The 23,639-nt window shown below is 41.1% G+C and overlaps 1 protein-coding gene across 1 annotated transcript in view; it reads left to right on the top strand.

The window, feature by feature from the left end:
* The window catches only part of IMPG2 (interphotoreceptor matrix proteoglycan 2), a 95,358-nt gene that overhangs the window by 4,268 nt on the left and 67,451 nt on the right, over positions 1 to 23,639 (top strand). The window contains exons 3-6 of the mRNA XM_062176377.1: positions 4,169 to 4,335; positions 8,404 to 8,435; positions 20,466 to 20,515; positions 22,124 to 22,206. Coding sequence (XP_062032361.1) covers positions 4,169 to 4,335; positions 8,404 to 8,435; positions 20,466 to 20,515; positions 22,124 to 22,206 — 332 coding nt within the window. The remainder of the gene's footprint in view (positions 1 to 4,168; positions 4,336 to 8,403; positions 8,436 to 20,465; positions 20,516 to 22,123; positions 22,207 to 23,639) is intronic.

Raw genomic sequence — 23,639 nt, 5'->3', positions numbered from 1 at the left:
ATGTACCCCAATTTGTTATGTGTAGGTAGTTTTCAATTATTGGTGATTGCAAAAAAAGTTACTATGATCATTTGAGTACAATTTTTTTGTGTGTATAGATTTATTTTATTTATTTGAAAGGTAGAGTTACAGAGAGAGGGAGAGAGAGAGCGATCTTCCATCCACTGAGTCACTCCCTATATGACTGTAATGGCTGGAGCTGGGCAAATATGAAGCCAGGAATTTGGAGCTTCTTTAGGGTCTTTTGCATGGATGCCGGGACCCAAGTATTTGGGCCATCCTCTGCTGACTTCCCAGGCATATTATTAGCAGGAAGCTGGATCAGAAGTAGAGCAACAGGGACTTGAACTGGTGCCTGTGTGGAAAGCCAGCACAGCAGGTTATCCTGTATGCCACAGCACCTGCCCCTCCTACTTAATAGATTTTCCTAAACTCATGTTTCTTCATTTGTTGTTTGTTCCTATGAGCCTTCCTATAAATTTTAAATAGTTGTTTTTAAGATAATTCTCATTCTGGGTTTGGAACTCTGGGAATTGCATTTTAACAGACTCCAAGATATAAAGTGGTTAAATACAACTTCAAAGACTGAATTTCTGATGAAGATATTTTAGACCAAGTATTGAACTTCTGAGAGCACTTTTTTTGTAGGAGGTGAAGAGACAAACTCAAAGCATAATAATGGGATACCTTGTGCTATTCTGTGAATCCAAGAGAGAAGTCAAGAGAAGACCCGTTGTGAAATGTATGACTGAAATCATTACTGGATGCTCCCTCTTTCCTGCCAACTATGTTTTGGAGTACATAATACTGTTCTTCTAAGATTTTTATAAAAAATTTTAAACCTATGAAAAAATCAAAGAAAAGTATTATGAACATCCATATTTTTGCCACCTAGTTCTATAATTAGCATTTTATTATAAATATTTGCCTTATTAAATATCTATCCAACTATATGATTATTTGTATGTATAAGGGATATTCAGTCATGACAAATGCATATTTTTTAAAATTTCTTTTTAAAGATTTTTATTTTTACTGGAAAGTCAGAGTTACACAGAGGAGAGGCAGTGAGAGAGAAAGAGAGGGAGAGAGGGAGAGAGGGAAAGAGGGAGATAGAAAGAGAGGTCTTCCATCTGATGGTTCACTCTGCAATTGGCTGCAACAGCTGGAGCTGAGCCAATCCAAAGCCAGGAGCATCTTCCAGGTCTCCCGTGCGGTTGCAGAGGCCCAAGGACTTGGGCTATCTTTCTTATGCTTTCCCAGGTCGTAGCAGAGAGCTGGATTGGAAATGGAGCAGCTGGTCTTGAACCAGTGCCCATATGGGATGATGGCACTGCAGGCAGCGGCTTTACCAGCTACGCCACAGTGCCGGCCCCGACAAATGCATATTGTTAAAAAACAGGGCCCATGGGCTTCAAAGTGTTTGTAACAAAATAAACATCATGTTGAGTGAAATAACCCAGACTCAGAAAGATGAATAACACATATTTGCCTTATATGTGGGCGCTAAAATAAAAAAAAAATAATTCAGGAGCCAGCATTGCAGCATAGTAGGTAAGGCAGATGCCTGTGATGCAGGCATCCCATATGGGCCCTGGTTCCTGTCCTGACTGCTCCACTCTGATCCAGTTCCCTGCTAATGCCTAGGGAAAAGAAGTGGAAGGTGGCTCAAGTCTCTGGGCTCTTGGAGACCTGGATGAAGCTCCTGACTCCTGGCTTCAGTTTGGCTTGGCCCTGTCCATTGCAGTTTTTTTGGGGGGAGTGAACCAGCAGATGAAAGCTTGCTCTCTCTCTCTCTCTCTCTCTCTGTAACTCTGACTTTCAAATAAATAAATAAATCTTAAAAAATAATTCCATTGGAGGGTGAACCAACGGCAAAAGGAAGACCTTTCTCTCTGTCTCTCTCTCACTGTCCACTCTGTCTGTCAAAAATAAAAAAAAAATTCAATCTGAACACAAATTGTTGATTATTAGAGACTGGGAGAGATCTGAAGGATGAAATACTTTGGATTAAAAAAGTAGAGGAAGTTGGGTGTGGTTCATTAATTGTGACAAAGATACTAATACGAGATGTAAATAGTGGAAATGGGGTGAAGGGGATATGAGAACTCTTTATATTACTACCTTACATTTTTGTTTTGTAAATTTAAATCTGTTCTGAAATAAAATGTTAAACAAAATTTGGATAGAATCTAAGAGTTCATGTATAAGCTCTCAATACCCACAGCATTATTTATATTAGTGCAGAGCTTTTGTTATAATTAATATGACAATATTGAAGCATTATTTACTACAGTTCATAGTTTACATTAGCATTCATTCTTTGTGTTGTATATTTCATGGGTTTTGACTTATAGATAATGACAGGTATCCACCAATATAGTATCATATGGAATAATTTCACTGTCTTAAAAATTCTTTGTGCTCTGCCTATTCATCCCTCTCTCCCTCCAACACCTGTCAACCATTCATCTTTTTGCTTCAAAGTTTTACCTTTTCCAGAATGTCGTGGGTTTCATATCATGCGTAGCCTTTTCAGATTAACTTCTTTCACTTGGCAGTATGTAGTTAAGTCCGCTCCATGTCTTTTTTTTTTTTTTTTAATTTGACAGAGTTAGACAGTGAGAGAGAGACAGACAGAGAGAAAGGTCTTTCTTCTGTTGGTTCACCTTGCAAATGGCTGCTGTGGCCGGAACTACACCGATCTGAAGCCAGGAGCCAGGTCTCCCGTGTGGGTGCAGGGGCCCAAGCACTTGGGCCATCCTCTACTGCCCTCCCGGGCCACAGCAGAGAGCTGGACTGGAAGAGGAGCAACTGGGACTAGAACCCAGCGCCCATATGGGATGCCAGCACCGCAGGTGGAGGATTAACCAAGTGAGCCATGGTGCTGGCCCCTCTCCATGTCTTTTCATAGCTTGACAGCTCCTTTCTTTTTACCACTGAATAATAGTCTCCTATATGGGTATACCAGAGTTTGTTAATGGACTTCTTTGTCACCTCCAAGTTTTGGCAATTATGAATAAATCTTTAAATATTTGTGTGGATGTGAGTTTTTTCTGAATTTAGGCAAAATATCAAAGATATAAAATTCTGTATTTCATTTTCTTTTTTACATATAAAAAAGACTCACCATTATCTTCTGGTTTCAGATTGAAATATAGTAGCTTGAGAGTGATAACTTCAATTGAATGTCCTCTTCCTGATTTTATAAAGTACTTTCAACTTTGTATAAGCTTGGGAGATAGTTTCAAATATTCTCTTTTTATTTCCAAACCAGGTTATGTGATAAGTTTTTGAAGAAGTAGACATGATGCATTTATGTCACTGCATTTTGCCAACAAACTCCAGGCCATTTAAAAAATGCCATTATCTCCTCAACACTTCCTGAAAGGCTGAGAAGATGGTTTTTGAAGCTGTTTTAATGTTCAGGAGAACATCTTCAAATATTAAGGAAACTTAAAATTACAGTGTCTTTTAGGAAAACACTTTGAGTATATATAGTATACTCAAATACAGTATGTTTTTTGAAGCATAAACATAGATTTTTAAGAGATGGAGGGAAAAAACTCAACTCATTAAGAACTGATACTGCGGCTGGCGCCATGGCTCAGTAGGCTAATCATCTGCCTACGGCGCTAGCACCCTGGGTTCTAGTCCCAGGTGGGGCGCCGGATTCTGTCCTGGTTGCTCCTCTTCCAGTCCAGCTCTCTGCTATGGCCCTGGAGTGCAGTGGGCGATGGCCCAAGTTCTTGGGCCCTGCACCCGCATGGGAGACCAGGAGAAGCACCTGGCTCCTGCCTTCAGATCAGCGTGGTGCGCCGGCTGCAGCGCACAAGCCACAGCGGCCATTGGGGGGTGAAAGGAAGACCTTTCTCTTTGTCTCTCTCTCTCACTGTCCACTCTGCCAGTCAAAAAAAAAAAATAAAAATAAAAAAATAAAAAAAAGAACTGATACTTCAGTTTGCAAAAGAAAGGAGTGGTAAGTACAGATTCTCTCTAGAACTAAAAAGGTATAAATAGGGCGTACAGAACAACATCATTCTCATGTCTCCACAGAAAGGACTCTCTGGACACGAGTGTCAGGGGAATCTGAATGAATCGGTCCATGATGATGTGAGCACTTCAGTGTGCTAGCTTTTCATAAACACCATTTTAATCCATTTTCCAGTGTGTCAGGAAGCTGTCTGGGAAGCCTTCAGGACTTTTTGGGATCGACTTCCTGGACGTGAGGAATACCGTTACTGGATGGATTTGTGTGAGGATGGAATCACAAGTATATTTGAAATGGGCACACATTTTAGTCAGTCTTTGGAACACAGAAGCTTAATCATGAAGGTAAGTGTTAGGATAAGGGAAGGAATTGCTGGACTTTTGTAGGAACACATGTGCACAGCAAAGGCCTAAAAGATGAAATAGCAGTGGCAAACTCTCATGTTATACTCTTCAGTTGAATTAGGCTACCCGAGTGAGCTGCCTTAGGATGTGGCCTAAGCTTTTACCCCTAGTTCTGGCCTTCATAATCAACATTGTTTACCTAGATAACAGCTTCAACCTTCTTTACAAATGTAAATTTTTCGAAGTAATATTTAGCAAAGGTTGAGGCCAAGAATATAAATCTTAAAGAGTCAAATATTTTGGGCAAAGTTATATGTATCAATTCAGAGTGGTTACCAATGACTCTAAGATAGTGGATATAGTTCATTGAATATTTTTAGTGAATCATAAATAGGATTCTGATGAATGATTTCCCAATTTGTCTTGTTTTAGACATAATTTACGCTTAGCAAAACACAAATAAGCATCCCTATAGACATGTTACCTGCCCACTCTCCCCTTTTCATGTAGCACACCATATTCACAACAAGAAACTGAAACTCTTCAGACATACACAACAAATTATCTGTGCTCTCTGATATTCCCTGTATCATTCTGTCAGTTTTTTCAAGGCCTATATGTCTTCACTCAGATGTAAACTCCCTTGTGAGGAACCAATCCAGTTCCAGAAAATTTAGGTCCTATTATGCCTCAAGGTTCCATAATTATTTTTTTAAAAAGATTTATTTATTTGAAAGTCAGAGTTACACAGAGAGAAGAGAGGCAGAGAGAGAGAGAGAGAGAGAGAGAGAAAGAGAGAGAGGTTTTCCATCCAATGGTTCACTCCTCAATTGGCTGCAACAGCCAGAGCTGCGCCAATCTGAAGCCAGGAGCCAGGAGCTTCTTCCAGGTTTCCCACGTGGGTGCAGGGGCCCAAGTTCTTGGGCCATCTTCTACTGCTTTCCCAGACCATAGCAGAGAGCTGGATTGGAAGTGGAGCAGCCGGGACTAGAACCGGCGCCCATATGGAATGCCAACGCTTCAGGCCAGGACATTAACTTGTTGCGCCATAGCTCTGGCCCCAAGGTTCCACAATTCTTTATTCATTTTTTAATATTATGGTTCTTGTGCTTGGTATTATTAATTGTGCAAAGTGACTAATTCCTCTGTTAGAGTCAAAAGGTAGGAATTATGTCATTACATGTCCATTTTTGCATCCCCATGATACAGTACATATTCAGTAGATATTTATTGAAATAGAAGTATAGAAACAGTAGCCACAATGTCTTTCTTGTTTGCTGAAATGTGTAAACTTTATGAATAATATTTGAAGTAGTAGTTATAAGCATTGTAAACTTTAGGGGTTCTGAGGAAATTAGTTTTACTAAATAACTCCTAAATATTTTTATTTAGGACTAGTCAAAGCAAGTTAGTGCATCTTAAAATATAGCATCCTGTTCTTTCTAATTTTAAGCTTGTGTTTCCAGTAGAGGTGTGCTATTGTTTTCTTATAACTTTTGGTCATATGTGGGGTTGATCTTACTACATGGTGACAAACTGGGGAAGGAAGAGTGGTCTGATAAACATGGTGGACAGAAGACAAACTTTGTAGGATTATAAACATTTTAAAGACTTGTAGCTTTGTGAGTATTTTGAATTACACTTAACTTTTAATTATGGTACCTCATATTTTAAGCTAAAGCATTCTGTGCTTTCTGTAGCATTTTTAACTGCTCAATAGTTATGACAATATCCACCAAAATTTCTTCAGCATCAACCAGGTACCAGATCCTGTTTTTAAGTCCATTAAAATATTGTATCTAATAAATAGTAGCCTTACAAAGAGGTGGTAATTCCCCATTTTACTGATAAATACATATGCCTTAGAGTTGTAAAATTCTTTATCTTGTATCACAAAACCAGGATGTGATACGACTTAAATCCAAACTCAGATCTATATTCCCAATTCCATGTTCTTTCCCCCATACCACTGGGTCTGCCTTCTCAAACATTACTAATTTTATAAATAGTAATAGCTAATATGGAATAGCTGTTCAGTGAAAACACACACACACACACACACCCCCAAGCACACATTTCTATCAGCACTATCTGTCTCAATTGAGTCCATAATATGCTATCTGCTATTATAGCAGCAAACATGTGTGATGAATTAGTATTGCCTTAACAACAGAATTTTGTGATGTTATGTTGAAATATTGAACTTTTAATAACCATAGATTTGAAGGCATAGGAAATACACTCTCAGTGGTTATTTAGTAGAACAAGCAGATAATTGGGGTGATGTGTTACCTGTATTAAGTCTTAATAATGCATGCAAGTTAGCTAACTGAGGAGGGGTTGAAGATGGACATTGTAGTCTAAGGGGACAGCTAAATATGTATAGGGAATGACTTTGACCAACATAGCAGTAGGGTAGACTAGAAATGATACATCAGATGAGAGAAGTGGTTAAGAAGTATGGATTTGACTTTGCAGATGATAGGAATCAATTGAAGAGTTGTAAATAAGTTAAGTCACAGGTACTGATTTGACAGTTTTGAATTTTACAAAGGTTATCATGGTTTCTACAGACCATAGGATGGATTACAGGGGATAAGACTGGAGCAGAGTGACCAGGTAGAATACTGCTTCAGTACTCTAGGCCTGAGGTGATGCAGGTCCTACCCATACCATGAGATAAAAAATGGAAGGGTGAAAGACATAATGGGAAATAAGATTTGTAGTACTCTGGTGAATTAGATGGGAATGGGATAAAGTGAAGGGATAGTCTGGGAAACCTGCTAGTTTCTAGCTTGGGTGACCGAGACCAAGAAATCAGAGAAGCAGCATTGTAAATATGACAGGGAGAATGAGTTCATTTTTGAATGTGTTCACTTGAGCTGCCTTGTGAAATGTGAGTTGCTTGATATTTCAATATAAAGCAAAGAAGAATGGTCCAGTTATAAATATAGCTATAGGAGCCACAGCCTTGAGGTTGTAATGGAAACCATGACAGTAACTGAGATTATTTTAGGAGAGTCTTGTAGAGTAAGAAGAGCAGCCAGTTATTTATACATATCATTAGAGATATGTAGGGAAATAGGATTTCTATTTTACAGATGGGGAAATTGTGGAAGGGAAAACTGGCACTTAAAGCTTGGTCTTCTGATCCAAGTTGGTGTTCATTTCATCATATTGGTCTCAAACTAAAACCACGAATTTAGATGGAATGAGTATAATTTGCATGAGGAATAATCTGATTATTTAATATGATTTATATTTTTTCTTAAATCTGGAGAAACAGATTTATCAGGTTTTTTTAAAATTTTTTATTTATTTATTTTTTTTGACAGGCAGAGTAGATAGTGAGAGAGAGACAGAGACAAAGGTCTTCCTTTTTGCTGTTGGTTCACCCTCCAATGGCCGCTGTGGCCGGGTCATCGCACTGATCAGAAGCCAGGAGCCAGGTGCTTCTCCTGGTCTCCCATGCGGGTGCAGGGCCCAAGGACTTGGGCCATCCTCCACTGCACTCCTGGGCCATAGCAGAGAGCTGGCCTGGAAGAGGGGCAACCGGGATAGAATCCGGAGCCCCAACCGGGACTAGAACCTGTTGTGCCGGCGCCGCAAGGCAGAGGATTAGCCTGTTAAGCCACGGCGCCAGCCAGATTTATCAGTTTTTTAATCCAAATTTTTATGTTGTTCTAGCATGAGAATTACTATAAATATAATAGGTCACAAAATTCTTTGATACTAAGTCCATACCAGAGTAATATAAAGGTCTATGAACCTCTGACTTGTGGACCTTTCTGGAATGATTAGCAAGTAAAGTCTATTAATCTGTTCCCATTAAGAGACAGCACAAAAACTGGAGCACACAGTGATTGAGTGTCAGGACAGTCTTATAGTCAGAAAGCATATTTGTCTCCTTGGTACTTGTTTTCTTCATGTATCTAACTATGGAGAATTAGAGACTAGTAACATGCATTCTACCACGTTAGGGCATTAATGTTTGCCATGGAATAAGCTTTATTTGCTGCTTAGTAAGTGTTATTAACTCACTAATTTTTATGACTTTGTTTTCCTTAGAAACTGACTTCCACAAAGGAAACTATAAGCAGGTAAGTGTGTCCTTTTCCCTCAATTCATGTTTGGCAACTTAGATGTGTCATTCCTACTCCAGGACTCACCCCAAATTTAATAATGTCTTTTTATTTGCTTGCCAGTTCCTGCAATTACCAGGCCTGTGGGTGAGTCCCAAATGCTCTTTCTCATGTTGAGTCCACCTCCCTTTCCAGACCACCACCTATACTTGCTTACTTCGACCTTACCAGGAGGCAGACTTATTCTTCTGTTGAATAAGAAAACACGTTAATGGTTTATATATGGAAAGATCTGTTGTTGACGTTTGAAGGCTAATGGTGAGGTGGTTGTGAAAGGATACACCTTAGTAGAGGATAGTGGATGATGGCTGGTAACATGGATCACTTCTTAACTATGTAGGATTTTAGTCTTTTTTTTTTTTTAAGATTTATTTGTTTATTTGAAAGAGTTACAGAGAGGCAGAGAGGGAGAGAGTGAGAAAGACTTCTATCTGCTGGCTCACTCCCCAGATGGCTGCAATGGCTGGAGCTGAGCCCATTTGAAGCCAGGAGCCAAGTGCTTCTTCAAGGTCTCCCACACTGGTCCAGGGGCCCAAGGACCTGGGTCATCTTCTACTGCTTTTCCAGGCCACAGCAGAGAGCTAGATCAAAAATCGAGCAGCTGGGTCTTGAACTGGTACCCATTTGGGATGCTGGCAGCAGCTTTACCCGCTACGCCACAGCGCCAGCCCCAGGATTTTAGTCTGGAAGCATAGTAAGAGCACAGCGTTGATGAATGCTTCAGTGCTAAGATCTTGGTCCTATTGGCCTTTAGGTTTAGGGTTAAGGTAGTTTTTGGTTCCAATGTGCTAGTAGTACAAATGAAATTAAAAAATGAGGTATTTTAAATATATAAGGGATAAAGATTTCCAATTCTGTCCATCCTCAAAATATCTAGATTATGCCAGCATGTGGCCGATTATGTAGGAAAGCACCACTAGGCTTGCAATTCATGTCGCAGTCAGAATTTTGCCTCACATTATTGGAGGGTAGGACAGGTTGAAAGTCTAAGTGGATGAATCAGTACCCAGAAACACATCCTTAACAACAAGATTGATAGAAAATCATAAGTAAACATGTGGGTGATAGCGGGTCATATCTAGATTTCAAGTTGAACATACATGAATAGTAGGAAAGGGGACTCTCTGTGGTCCTGTTTATACAGTTGATGATACAACCAAGTCTGAGTTGGGTTTGGGACTGAACATCCCCTTAGATCTACTTAGGTGTGGTGTCTTCACCACTAAGAAGAAAAACTCAGGGGTTCCTTATGATATTATTGCAACAAATAGTGAAATAACTATTATGATGACTCTTATCAGTTGCAGTACTTTTTACACTTTTATAAACAAAAAGTGTGGTAAAGGCTCTGTTAGTCATGAGATAACAACAGAGATTTGAATAGGGGATTGGAATGATGAGGATTTTAAAAAAAGATTTATTTATTTATTTGAAAGTTAGAGTTATAGAGAGGCAGAGGAAGAGACAGAGAGAGAGGTCTTCCATCTGTTGGTGATTCTCCAAAAGGCCTCAGTGGCTGGAGCTGGGGTGATCTAAAGTCAGGAGCCAGGAGTTCTTCTGGGTCTCCCAAGCGGGGCAGGGGCCCAAGGACTCGGGCCATCTGGCCATAGCAGAGGAAGTGGAGCAGCCGGGACTCAAACTGGCACCCATACAGGATGCTGGCAACGCTGGTGGCAGCTTTACCTACTATGCCACAGTGCCGGCCCCATGACAAGGATCTTGAAAGAACTTGGCTATACTTGGAACCCCCACACAAGTTATCCCAGGGTCCTTTGAGGTACTTGTCCCCTTTTCAAATGGTTGGAAGAATTCTGAGAATGTTGTAAGGCAGAGGGAACAGGAGGAGATGGAACAGAGATTCCATTGTGCTACATATTGAGTCTGTTTCCATGGAGTGTTCTGAACTTGGGGTTCTACTTCAGAGATCTGTGTTAAGCAAGGACAGCCTTTAGCTGATGTTTATTTGTTTTCTGTGACTTTGCTGGACCAATTGGTGTTGACACTGTGCCCTCAGCCTAATTGTTTATATACAGAAAACCTTGCTCATCTGGGAAGTTTTAGGACAGCTATAGTATATCTCACTCACAGTTATTTATTTAATAGATTTATAGTATTGTCTGAGAATGGAAATTTTTTAGAAATCCCCAGCTGATTTTAATGTACATCTCATATGGGAACTACTGTTTCAGGCTATTGAAAGGTTATTAATAAGTAAATAACCTCACAAGAAGAAAGTGAACACAGATACAAAGTATCATCCATCTTCTGAAATAGAAGTTTCTAGAATGAGTCCAGAAACCCTCCCAAAGGACATAGACTTTCATGTTTGTTCTTAAAAGGAAAAATTTATCACTGTGTAAATATTAAAATGGATTCTTACAGTTCCAGTGTCCATTATGCCTACATGGTAATAGAATAGTGTTCAGGATGCCAGATATTCTTATTTTCTATGCCTGTGCAAAAAATGTTTCCTAATATTCTCACTGGAGATACATTGCTCTCAAAACCTGTATTTTTAATACATACTGAAGCATAATAAGCATTTTTAATTTTATTTCCTTTTGTTCCCTAAAAGCAGTTGCCCCTTTTACAACCATCTATAAATCTGTAATTGTAATGATAAAGCTGGAGGGAACTAGCAATATCTGGTCAATATCTCACTCATTCCAATTTTCTTTTGCCTCCCTCTTCAATATTTAGAGGTTCTTGTAATTTCATTGGTCCCCTTGGATAACCCAGGATACTCTGCCTATTTTATGATTAGCTTATTAACACCCTTTATTATACCCACAACCTTAATTTCCTTGTGCCATTAACCTACCGTATTCATAGGTTCTTGGGATTAAGATATGAACATCTTTGGGAGGCTACTATTCTGTGCACCACAGTTCTTCTCTGTAATCTAGTGTTTTCTTTTATGCAATCTATAATTATCTATTGATGTAGGACTTGCACTAACTACTCTGTTACATTCCTTTTTTTTTTTTTTAAGGGAAAGGGTTTATTGGGGAACACCCAACAGACCGGAGTGAAGGGGCGGCAAAGGAAAAAGAGAAGGAGACTGTAAGAGAGAGAGACAGAGAGGAGGGAGAAGAGAGACGAGAGGAGGAGAGAAGCCAAGAGAGGCCAAGAGAGCAGGGAGCAGAGCCAAGAGAGCACGTGTTAGGAACAGGCCCTTTTAAAACTTTGCCGGCGCCGTGGCTCAACAGGCTAATCCTCCGCCTTGCGGCGCCGGCACACCGGGTTCTAGTCCCGGTCGGGGCACCGATCCTGTCCCGGTTGCCCCTCTTCCAGGCCAGCTCTCTGCTGTGGCCAGGGAGTGCAGTGGAGGATAGCCCAAGTGTTTGGGCTCTGCACCCCATGGGAGACCAGGATAAGCACCTGGCTCCTGCCATCGGAACAGCGCGGTGCGCCGGCCGCAGCGCGCTACCGCGGCGGCCATTGGAGGGTGAACCAACGGCAAAAGGAAGACCTTTCTCTCTGTCTCTCTCTCTCTCACTGTCCACTCTGCCTGTCAAAAAAAAAAAAAAAAAAAAAACTTTGCCTGAGGGCGGGCAGGGAAGCAGGAGCAGCGAATCCTATTAGGATGGGGGTGGAGCCTGGCTCAGGTAGCTGGGCTGTGTGGCCACCTGGCTAAAACTGCGCGCCAGTTTCCTAACATTCCCCTCTTTTGTTTTTTATAAAGCAGGATTTGTTACATTCCATTTTAATCTTTACTGATTTACCAAGTGTCTTTTTTTTTTTTTTTTTTTTTTTTTGACAGGCAGAGTGGACAGTGAGAGAGAGAGACAGAGAGAAAGGTCTTCCTTTGCCGTTGGTTCACCCTCCAATGGCCGCCGTGGTTGGTGCGCTGCGGCCGGCGCACCGTGCTGATCTGCAGGCAGGAGCCAGGTGCTTCTCCTGGTCTCCCATGGGGTGCAAGGCCCAAGCACTTGGGCCATCCTCCACTGCACTCCCGGGACACAGCAGAGGGCTGGCCTGGAAGAGGGGCAACCAGGATAGAATCCGGTGCCCCAACCGGGACTAGAACCCCGTGTGCCGGCACCGCCAGGCGGAGGATTAGCCTATTGAGCCGTGGCGCCGGCCCCAAGTGTCTTAACAACATTCTTACCTGTACTTAGGACCCTATGTCCTGTTTTTCCTCTTAGAGACCTCTACTGTTCATTGTTTCTCTGCTTCTCCTGAGTATTCAATGTCCTCTTTTACTAACTCCTTCCTATTAATATTTAAACATGCCCAAGTCTCTCCCCTGTTACCTGTTTTGTTTTTCTTTCTTTCTTTTTTTTTTGACAGGCAGACTGGACAGTGAGAGAGAGAGACAGAGAGAAAGGTCTTCCTTTTGCCATTGGTTTACCCTCCAATGGCTGCTGTGGCTGGTGCAACGCACCGATCTGAAGGCAGGAGCCAGGTGCTTCTCCTGGTCTCCCATGGGGTGCAGGGCCCAAGCACTTGGGCCATCCTCCACTGCACTCCCGGGACACAGCAGAGGGCTGGCCTGGAAGAGGGGCAACTGGGACAGAATCCAGCGCCTCAACCGGGACTAGAACCCGGTGTGCCGGCGCCGCAAGCGGAGGATTAGCCTATTGAGCCACCGCGCTGGCTTGTTACCTGTTTTAAAAAGGGCCTTTCGCTGGCGCCGCGGCTCAACAGGCTAATCCTCTGCCTTGCGGCGCTGGCACACCGGGTTCTAGTCCTGGTCGGGGCACCGATTCTGTCCCGGTTGCCCCTCTTCCAGGCCAGCCCTCTGCTGTGTCCCGGGAGTGCAGTGGAGGATGGCCCAAGTGCTTGGGCCTTGCACCCCATGGGAGACCAGGAGAAGCACCTGGCTCCTGCCTTCGGATCAGTGTGGTGTGCTGGCCGCAGCGCGCCAGCCGCGGCGGCCATTGGGGGGTGAACCAACGGCAAAGGAAGACCTTTCTCTCTGTCTCTCTCTCTCACTGTCCACTCTGCCTGTCAAAAAAAAAAAATTAATTAAAAAAAAAAAGGGCCTTTCTCCAGCTCTTATATCCATTATAGCCAGACATCTTGAAGGCATCTCCACTTAGCTCCAGTTGATACTCAACCCTCTGCCATTTGGTTTTACTGTTAGACCCTCAGTAATCAGTCCAAGACCTGGCCCTAGATATTTGCTCACTAAATATTTGCTAAATGGATAGTTGAATTTCTACCCAATTACCCAAGACTGTTTCCAAGTCTATAATGATACTCTTAGTATAAAGACAGCTCTTTGGTTTTTTGTGTTGTTTTGCTTTGTTTGGGTGCCTCAGTTAACTGACATTTGTAGTTGCTGATGCTCATTGTGGATCAAAAAGCCAAATTAGCTCTCATATGGGATGCCCATATCACATGCGGAGACTTAACCCTCTGCACCACATCCTTGGTTCCTTCTATATTTTCTGTTATTAATTTTGTAGTTTCAGGTCTTACATTTAAGTCTTTGAACCATGTTGAGTTGACTTTATAGAAATTGAGAGTCAATTTCATTCTTCTACATGTGGATATCCAATTTTCCCAGCACCATTTATTGAAAAAATTGTCCTTTCTTCAATGAAAGTTCTTAGCGCCTTAGGCTTTCTGTTCCATTGGTCTATATGTCTATTTTTATGCAAATGACTTTTTTTGTTAAACATTTTGTTTTTTTTTTTATTTAAGAGATAGAGTTACAGACAGAGGCAGACGCAGAAAGTTTTCATCTGCTGCTTCACTGCCCAAATAGCTGCATGGCTGGCTGGGCTGATCTGAAGCCAGGAGCCAAAAACTTCTACCTGGTCTCCCATGTGGGTACAGGGGCCCAAGCACTTGGGCCATCTTCTACTGCTTTCCCAGGCCATAGTAGAGAGCTGGATCAGAAGAGGAACAACTAGGACACGAAATGGCATCCATATGGGATGCTAGTGGTGCAGGCAGAGGCTTAGCTTACTATGACTCTGCCCCTGTCGTGTTATTTTATTCATTGTAGCTTTGAAATGTATTTTGAAGTCAGGTAATATCTCCTAATTTGTTCTTCTAATTTATGATCACTTGGCTCATTAGAGTGTTTTGTTGTTCCAAACAAATTTTAGTATCATTTTTTCTACTTCTATGAAAGATGTCATTAGTATTTTAATGAGAGTTGAATTGTATAGTTATATTGTTTTTGGTGATCTGGACATTTTAACAATATTGATTCTTCCAATCCATGAACACAGGTTTGTTTATGTTCATTTTTTGTGTCCTCAACATTTAATATTTTTCATTATATCATAGGTAATATCTTTTATCAATACATTATGAAATAGGCAGAACAAGGAGATAGTCCTGCTTTAGATAGTAACTCTTGAGTCTTTGAGCAACTAAGATATTTTCCCAAGCCATTCACAAAGTCAGTGGTATATTTGAGACTAGTGCCTAGGATTCTTGGGTCCTTACCTTGAGTTCTTTTTCTGTCACATGCAAATTAAAATAACAGATTCAAGAAAAAAACATGAGGCTGGCATTGTGGCATAGGGGGTTAAGCTGCAGCCTGTGACACCAGCATCCCATATGGGCACTGATCCCAGATCATCTACTTCTAACCCAATTGTCTGCTAATGTGCCTGGGAAAGCAGTGGAAGATGGCCCTAGTACCTGGACTCCTGCATCCACGTGGGATACCCACATGAAGCTCCTGGTTCTGGCTTTAGCCTTGCCCAGCCCTGGCCACTGTGGCTATTTGGGGAGTGAATCGGCAGATTGAAGATAGTGTCTGGCTGTCTGTCGGTCTCTCTCTCTCCCTCTTTCCCTGTCCCTCTACTCTCTCCCTCTCTCTGTCTCTCTGTGTAACTCTGCCTTTCACATACATAAATAAATCTTGAAAATAGTTATAGAAAATCATTTAAGTAGTCATCTAAATATGAAGTTATGCTTGACTTCTTTTACAATGCTTTTAAATTTATATTTCATGTGGCTACGTAGCATCTTTTTTCACAATCCCACCTGAATTATACCAATATAATTAGATAGTAGTGGTAAGAAATGACTAATATGCCGAGTGAGCTGAGAAAATGAGACAGTAGGGGGTTGTTTGTTGTTATTAAACTAAAGGTCTTGTTGAAAACTTCCCATTTGTGGTTTGGTCCAGAAATGAAGTAATGTTTCTGTCTCCAAGTTCAATGCTCTTCTGTGTTCCAGTGCTGTTATATTTTAAGGGATTCCTGCAGGAGGTATAGCTAATGAGAATATTTGAAAGGATTCTTACTAAGTGTTTTTTTGTGTCTTGAAAGGAGAGTGGGATGGTGAGGGATTAAGTTTTGGAGTGTTGGGCAAGAGTTTCCTATTTACCCTCATTTCAATAGTGTTATTTTGAACTTAGGTGAAATTGAGTTTCACTGAAGTGGGCAAACATCTCCATTTTGATGCTTGTTTAGTTATTGGATTAATTTAAATTTGACTTTGCTGTGGGGGACAGTTTGACCCACCTCAGGTGTGGTCTTGCTCTTCTGCCATCTTATCCCAACATCCTATTCTGGTTTCTGTGTTATGTTTTCTCCCTTTTGCCTTGCTGTGCTCTTCATCCCTGCTTGCTTTCCACAGGTCTCCAACTTTGAATGGGTTTCCCATTCCTCTTCCTGGTGTGTTACACATTCTGACTTTTCAGTGGTTTAGTTTACATAGGCCACTATCATTGAGAGCATTTGGAATTCTTTTAAAGAGAATGGGTCACATAGGAAGCAGATAATTGAGGTGGGTAAGAGGGAAGTTTCTGGAATCAAATGGGTCTATCATCGCAGGAGCTATATCACAGCTCCTCCATTGGCTAGCTGTGTGATCCTAAGCAAATTCTTAACCTTTTTTTAGCATTAGTGTGCTCATTTGTCTAAATGAAGGTTAGTGTATCTCCTTGTAAGCTGGTTGCCAGAATTAACTAAATAAAGCTCTTAGCACAGTGCTCGACTTATGATGAAGGCTCAGTAAATTCAGTTGTGATTATTCTTGCTGTATTGTCATTGAAAGGGAAGTGGAATTTTTGTGTTACCCTAGAAGGTTAGCTTTACCTACTTTGACATAATTTTTTTTCTTCCATAACACAAAGATTTGAGAAGTGTATGGCCTTGTGAAAAAACAGATAGACCCTATTCAGGCCTAATTATGTTAATGTTTGTTCCAAATGCATCTGAATCTCATTTTTTCTTTTTATTTGAAAAATTTAAATTTTAAAAAATTTAACATTTAAAAATTTTCAATTTTTTTATAAATATTTATTTCATTTGAAATCAGAGTGACAGGGAGGGGGGAAAGACAGGGGGAGCGAGCGAGCAAGTGAGCGAAAGAAAGAAAGAAAGAAAGATATAGCTTCCATTTGCTGGTTTACTCTCCAAGTGGATGCAACAGCCAGGGCTGGGTCAGGCTGAAGCCAGGAGCCTAGAACTTCATCCAGGTCTTCCATGTGGGTGGTAGAGGCTCAAACACTTGGACCATTCTCTGCTGTTTTCCAGGCCATTAACAGGGAGCTGGATCAGAAGTGAAGCAGCCGAGTCTTGAACAGAACTGGTGCCCATAAGGGATGCCAGCATTACAGGCAGCAGCTTAACCCACCATGCCATAACACTGGACCCTGAATCTCATTTTTCAGCTCTACCTCTCGCAGCACAAGAAGCCTCTTGATGCTTTCCTATTATTCAGACCTTCTATTCATCAAATTACTTTTTTAGACATTGTTTTCTTTTAGATTCTTTGGATGACAGCTCTCATAGTAGGCAAATTCATGCAAATGTGCTCTAAATAACCAATGAGAGGCTTTGTATAATTTTTTAAAAGATTTATTTACTTATTTGAAAGGCAGAGTTACAGTGAGGCAGAAGCAGAGAGAGAGAGAGGTCTTCCATCTACTGGCTCACTCCTCAAATGGCTGCAATAGCCAGAGCTGGGTCTATCCAAAGCCAGGAGCCAGGAGCTTCCTCCAGGTCTCCCACATGGGTATAGGGGCCCAGTGACCAGGGCTATCCTCTACTGCTTTCCAAGGCTATAGCAGAGAGCTGAATTGGAAGAGGAGCAGCCGGGACTAGAACTGGCACTCACACAGGATGCTGGCACTGCAGGCGGCAGCTTCACTCACTAAGGCACAGCGCCGGCCCCAGTATAATGTTTAATATGTTATTCTTTTAAAATATTTTTCTTAAAAGGCAGAAGGATCTTTTTTGGTGAGATTTTTAAGTCTGTGTTCCTCAGATTTTCTACCAAATATCTGTTTGGATCATTTGCTCATTTCTAAATTCATTGTCTGTTTTTTTGTTGATGTTTTTGAGATTTTTGAGTTCCTTATAGAGAAGAGCATAGAGGTTTCTCAACAAAATAAGAGTAGATCTAGCATATGATCCAGCTATCCCACTCCTGAATTATATCCAAGGGTAATGAAATCAGTCGGTTGAAGAGACATATGTACTCCCACATTCATTGCAGTGTTATTTGTAATAGCCAAGATGTGGACTCAACCTAAGTGTCCATCAATGGATGAGTGGTTAAAGAAAATGTGATATAGATACACAGTAGGGTATTAGTCATTAAAAAACAATGAAGTTTATAGCAAAATAGATTAAACAAGGTCATTATGTTATGTTCAATGAGCCAGATATGGGGTGAGGCTTTGGTCTAAAGGTTAAAGTAGTGGTTATGACACTTGGCTAACCATACTGAAACACCTGAGTTTAATACCTGGCTCTGACTCCCCATTCCATTTTGCTGTTAATGCTCACCATGGGAGGGAGCAGGTGATGACTCAAGTAGTTGGGTCCCCACAACCCATGTTGGTGACCTGAATTGAGTTCCCAGTTCTTGGCTTCAGCCTAGCCTATCCTTAGCTGTTATGGGCATTTAGGAAGTGGGCCAGTGGATGGGAGCTCTGTTTCTTTCTGTCTCTCTGCCTTTCAAACAACTAAAAAGAGAAAAAAAGAAAGGAGGGAAAGGAGGAAAGAAGATAGGCACAGAAAGAGAGAGCTTGATGTTGCATTTGCTGATTAACTCCCCAAATGGTTCAATAGCAGGGGCTGGGCCAGACTGAAGCCTGGAGGCAAGAACTCTGTGCTGATCTCCCATGTGAGTGACAGGAGCCAGATACTCAGGTCATCTTCTGTGGCTTTCCCAGGCATATTAGCAGGGAGCTGGATTGAAAGTGGAGTAGCTGGAACTCAAATTCGTGCTTATATGGGATGCCAGCCTTACAAGCTGTAGCTTAACCTGCTGTAATACAATGCTGGCTAGGAGAGTTTTTTATAGTATGCTTTTTCCATGAACTTTATGAATATTCTTAATATGTTAATCTTTTAAGTTACTATCAGTTCTTATTTAACTCTCTACCTTTTTGATCTTCCAATAAAATTGATGCTTCAAGATGTGTGCCATGTTTATCTGGTAGCTTAGAGTTCCCTTCTAAGTAATTTAAGACAGCAGGGACACTTGAAGTGGTTTCAAGGATGAGACTTATGGTACTTGGACATGTCTGGGAGGGAGACATTTTGGCCTGTTGTCAAATCACCTTAGGAAGCTGACTTGTGTGATGTTGAAGAGAGTTTTCAATTGCTATGAATTGAAAAATCACATAGTTGCCGCTGATCTAGCACCTTTGGAAAAGATTCACGGAACAATATCCTTTCCCCTTTTGAAGTTTCTACAGAAGTTATAAAATATCTCCAAATTATTATAATTTAATTTTATACCTTTGAGATATGTAGAAATATGAACCTGTAGGACCTTTCTTTCCTTTAAAAACAGGGTCTGGGACTGCATTTTGGTGCAGCAGGTTAAGCCACAGCCTGCAACTTAAGCATCCCATGTGAGCGCTGATCTGAGTCCTGGATGTTCTGCTTCTGATCCAGCTCCCTGCTAATGTGCCTAGGAAGATAGTGGATGATGGTCCAAGTGCTTGGATTGCTGCCACTCATATGGGAGACCCAGATGGAGTTCTAGGCTCCTAGCTGCAGGCAGCCATTTGGTTAATGAACCAGAGGATGGGAAATATTTCACCATCTTTCCCTCTCTGTTAACTCTGCCTTTCAAATAAATAAATAACCCTTTAAACAAGAAAAATTGTTCAAGATCACTAGCAATCAGGGAATTGCAAATCCAAACCAAATTGAGGTTTCACCTCACCCCTGTGAGAATGGCTCACATTCAGAAATCTACCAACAATAGATGCTGGAGAGGATGTGGGGAAAAAGGGACACTAACCCACTGTTGGTGGGAATGCAAACTGGTTAAGCCACTGTGGAAGTCAGTCTGGAGATTCCTCAGAAACCTGAACATAACCCTACCATACAACCCAGCCATCCCACTCCTTGGAATTTACCCAAAGGAAATTAATTTGGCAAATAAAAAAGCCATCTGCACATTAATGTTTATTGCAGCTCAATTCACAATAGCTAAGACCTGGAACCAACCCAAATGAAATTACTAAGTGTATCTAGTTACTACTATATTGGGCCAAACTGTTCTAGAGGATCAAAGGGTTGGAGACAGAGATAAAGAAGCAGGAAAATAAGCAACATAATTTCACTGAGTGATAAGAACCGAGAAGAAAGAAAACAAGATTATGAAACAGGAATTAGTGAGATACAAGGGCACTTCAAAAAGTTTGTGGAAAATGAAATTAAAATGTTTGTTTTGATGCAAAAAAGAACTTGAAATCCATTAGTAATTTTTTTATAACTTATGTTTTCCACTAATTTTTTAATGAAAAAGTATGCATGGATTTCAAATTGTTTTTGCACCAAAATAAACTTCATTTTAGTTTCCATTTTTCCACAGACATTTTGAAGTACTCTCATACATTTCAGTGAGGTGATTTTTCATTGAGTAGGCAACAATAAGTGTAAAATAAATGAATTACAAAGTTATAAATTTTTAACTTTGTTATTTAGTTCTTTGGTTTGGGAACCCTTATTTAGTGATCTACTATTTTCCTTTTTGGGAAACAACCCTCACATTTCAAATAAACCCTCATGTTATTATTTTATTAACCCAAAATTTTTTTTCTAGCCCTGAATTGTCATCTCCAGTTCCTTTTGGCCACACTTCAACATTAGGAGGTATGTTTTGTACCTTTATTTGCTTTTCTTTTAAATTACAGTTTAAGATGATCTTCTAAGTAAATACATTTTTTCTAACTCACATTTAAAAAACATTAGATTTGTCTGTTTCTATATTTTGCTCAAAACCTCAGGAAAAAGAATTCTTCATTTATTTTATATTGTGGGTACTTAAAAACCCTTAATTGTTAAGTATAATATAAATTAGGACACTATTTTTAAAAACTATATGACCTAATAAATGATTTTAAGGCCAATATGCTATGACCACTATTTATGTTATAAAGGTAGAACCTTTCCAGCTCTACAATTTGTTCTTTGTCCTTTAGTTTCCAGAGTAAAGATTTTCTTTTTTTTTTTTTAAAGATTTATTTATTTATTTGAAAGAATTACACACAGAGAGAAGGAAAGGCAGAGAGAGAGGTCTTCCATCTGCTGGTTCACTCCCTAGTTGGCCACACCGGCCAGAGCTGCGCCAATCCAAAGCCAGGAGCCTGGAGCTCCCTCTGGGTCTCCCACGCGAGTGCAGGGCCCCAAGGACTTGGGCCATCTTCTGCTGCTTTCCCAGGCCATAGCAGAGAGCTGGACTGGAAGTGGAGTAGCCAGGAGGCGAACCAGTGCCCATATGGGATGCCGGACTTACCTGCTACACCACAGCTCCGGCACCAAAATATTTCTGATTGCATAGTGTCACACATTCCTTTCCTCTATTTCTTATAAATTGATAGTTGCTTTTTAAATTTTCAGTTAACAAGACACAAGTCCTCTTTATAAGAAACTTCAAATATATACAAAAACAATTAGAAGGACATGATGAGGTCCACTTTCCACAGATGTCGATTCATAGGCCATTTCTAATCTTTCCCTATTTCTCCTTTCTGGTAGAGCCAATGCTGTAGGTAGGTCCTAAGGAATGCTTAAGGTAGGTCCTTAAGGAGAAGAACTTTGTCTTTGTTTCCCTAGTATCTTGCACAGATTCTGGCACATAGAAAATGTTCAGTAAATGCTCGTGGAATGAATCATAATAATTTTTTATTCTGGAAGACTCTATGTAAATGTGTCCTGAGGTTAGAATGCACTGTATTTTGATGAAAGAGTAACTGACTTATAGGCAACGGTTTAAAATTTTTTTTTAAAGGTTTATTTATGTATTTGAAAGTCAGAGTTACACATAGAGGAGAGACAGAGAGAGAGAGAGAGAGAGAGAGAGAGAGAGGTCTTCCATCTGCTGGTTCACTCCCCAATTGGCCGCAATGGCTGGAGCTGTGCTGATCCGAAGCCAGGAGCCAGGAGCTTCTTCTGGGTCTCCCACGTGAGTGCAGGGGCCCAAGGACTTGGGCTGTCTTCTGCTGCTTTTCCAGGCCATAGCAGAGAGCTGGATCAGAAATGGAGCAGTCTGGACTCGAACCAGCACCTATATAGGATGCTTGCACTGCATGAAGCGGCTTTACCTGCTGCGCCACAGCGCTGGCCCCCAATTTTTTATTAATATTAAGGGAACAGATTTCATAGATACAATTCTAATAAGATAATCATACTTCCTTCCCTCCCTCTTGGGTTTTGAAATCTGACTTGATCTGAGACGTGTGTTTTTGTTTTTCTACTTAGGCGCTGCTCTAGGTATTCCATATCCAGGAGTGGCCTCCTCTGAAGGTGCCTCAGAGAGCAGTTTGGAGAGCAAGGAGGAGAGTGTGAGTGACGCTGTTTTGTTACTTAGTTTCTAGCATGGGAAACAGAGATGGAGCAGGAGTTCATTTTCCGTTGCTGAACTACACAGGTCTTCCTGTGGTGCCCTGCTATGGAAATGTCATGGATTCTGAAACTGGAACTATAAAAAGAATGTAAGCTTCCTTAGACAGCTGAGTAAATCTGTTCTTACTGTGAGTTGGTGTGAGAGAGGGCTTCAAAATAAGTGAAATTTCCTGGAGTCAAAGGAACTGTCATTGTGGTCAGCCCACTGCCTCCTGTGTGCCCTGCGACATCATTTACTTTGGGATTTTTGCGTTTCTTTTGTTCTTTGATAGATCAGACCTTAGCCTTCTCTGAAGGAGAATGGTACACATTTTACGCAATTTGAAAAACCAAAAACTATCTTTAAAAATTGTTTTTAGCCATTGTAATCCATAAGGTGTACACTGAAAATTTATATTCATTAAATAAAAGTTAAAAAAAATTGTTTTTAAAAAAATTTGGTCCATTTTATTTGTTGAGAGGCAGAGAGGCCAAGACAGATGGACTGAAATAGGGAGAGATCTCCCATCTACTGGTTCATTCCCCAACTGTCCGCAACAGCTGGGGTGGGCCACGACAAAGCCAGGAACTGGAAACTCACTCCAGGTATCCCATGTGGGTGGTAGGGACCCAAATAGTGGAGCCATCACCTGCTACCTCCCAGGATGTATGTTATCAGGAAACTGGAATCAGGAGTGGAGCCACTGAAACTAAGCACTCCAATGTGGAATGCAGACTTTCCAATTCACATCTTAACTGCTAGGCCAAATACCCACCCAGATATTATTTTTTAGATGCACCATTATTAGGTAACTTTCTCTGAAGGGAGGAGAGAACTTCCACTTTGATTATGGCCTTGTCTAAATAAGGTCAGATTATTTAATATAAAGCCAATTCTGATAGAAAAATTCTCAGGAAAGAAGCAATTTACTTACTTTGCACTTTCCCTTCCCAACTTGGACATTTTAATTTATGCAAAATTAGATTATGTTACCCCACTTTGTCTCTCCTCCTACCTGTCACTAAACACTTATGATGGTATTTATTTATTTATTTATTTTTGTGACAGGCAGAGTGGACAGTGAGAGAGAGAGAGACAGAGAGAAAGGTCTTCCTTTGCCATTGGTTCACCCTCCAATGGCTGCTGTGGCCAGCACGCTGCAGCCGGTGCACCGCACTGATCCGAAGGTAGAAGCCAGGTGCTTATCCTGGTCTCCCATGCGGGTGCAGGCCCCAAGCACTTGGGCCATCCTCCACTGCACTCCCAGGCCACAGCAGAGAGCTGGCCTGGAAGAGGGGCAACCGGGACAGAATCAGGCGCCCCGACCGGGACTAGAACCCCCTGTGCCAGTGCCGCAAGGCGGAGGATTAGCCTATTGAGCTGTGGCGCCGC

Source organism: Lepus europaeus, chromosome 2 (genome assembly GCF_033115175.1).
Source record: "Lepus europaeus isolate LE1 chromosome 2, mLepTim1.pri, whole genome shotgun sequence".
Taxonomy (NCBI): Eukaryota; Metazoa; Chordata; class Mammalia; order Lagomorpha; family Leporidae; genus Lepus; species Lepus europaeus.
Note: the sequence above shows the minus strand (reverse complement) of the source record. Positions and strands in the feature narration are given on the sequence as shown.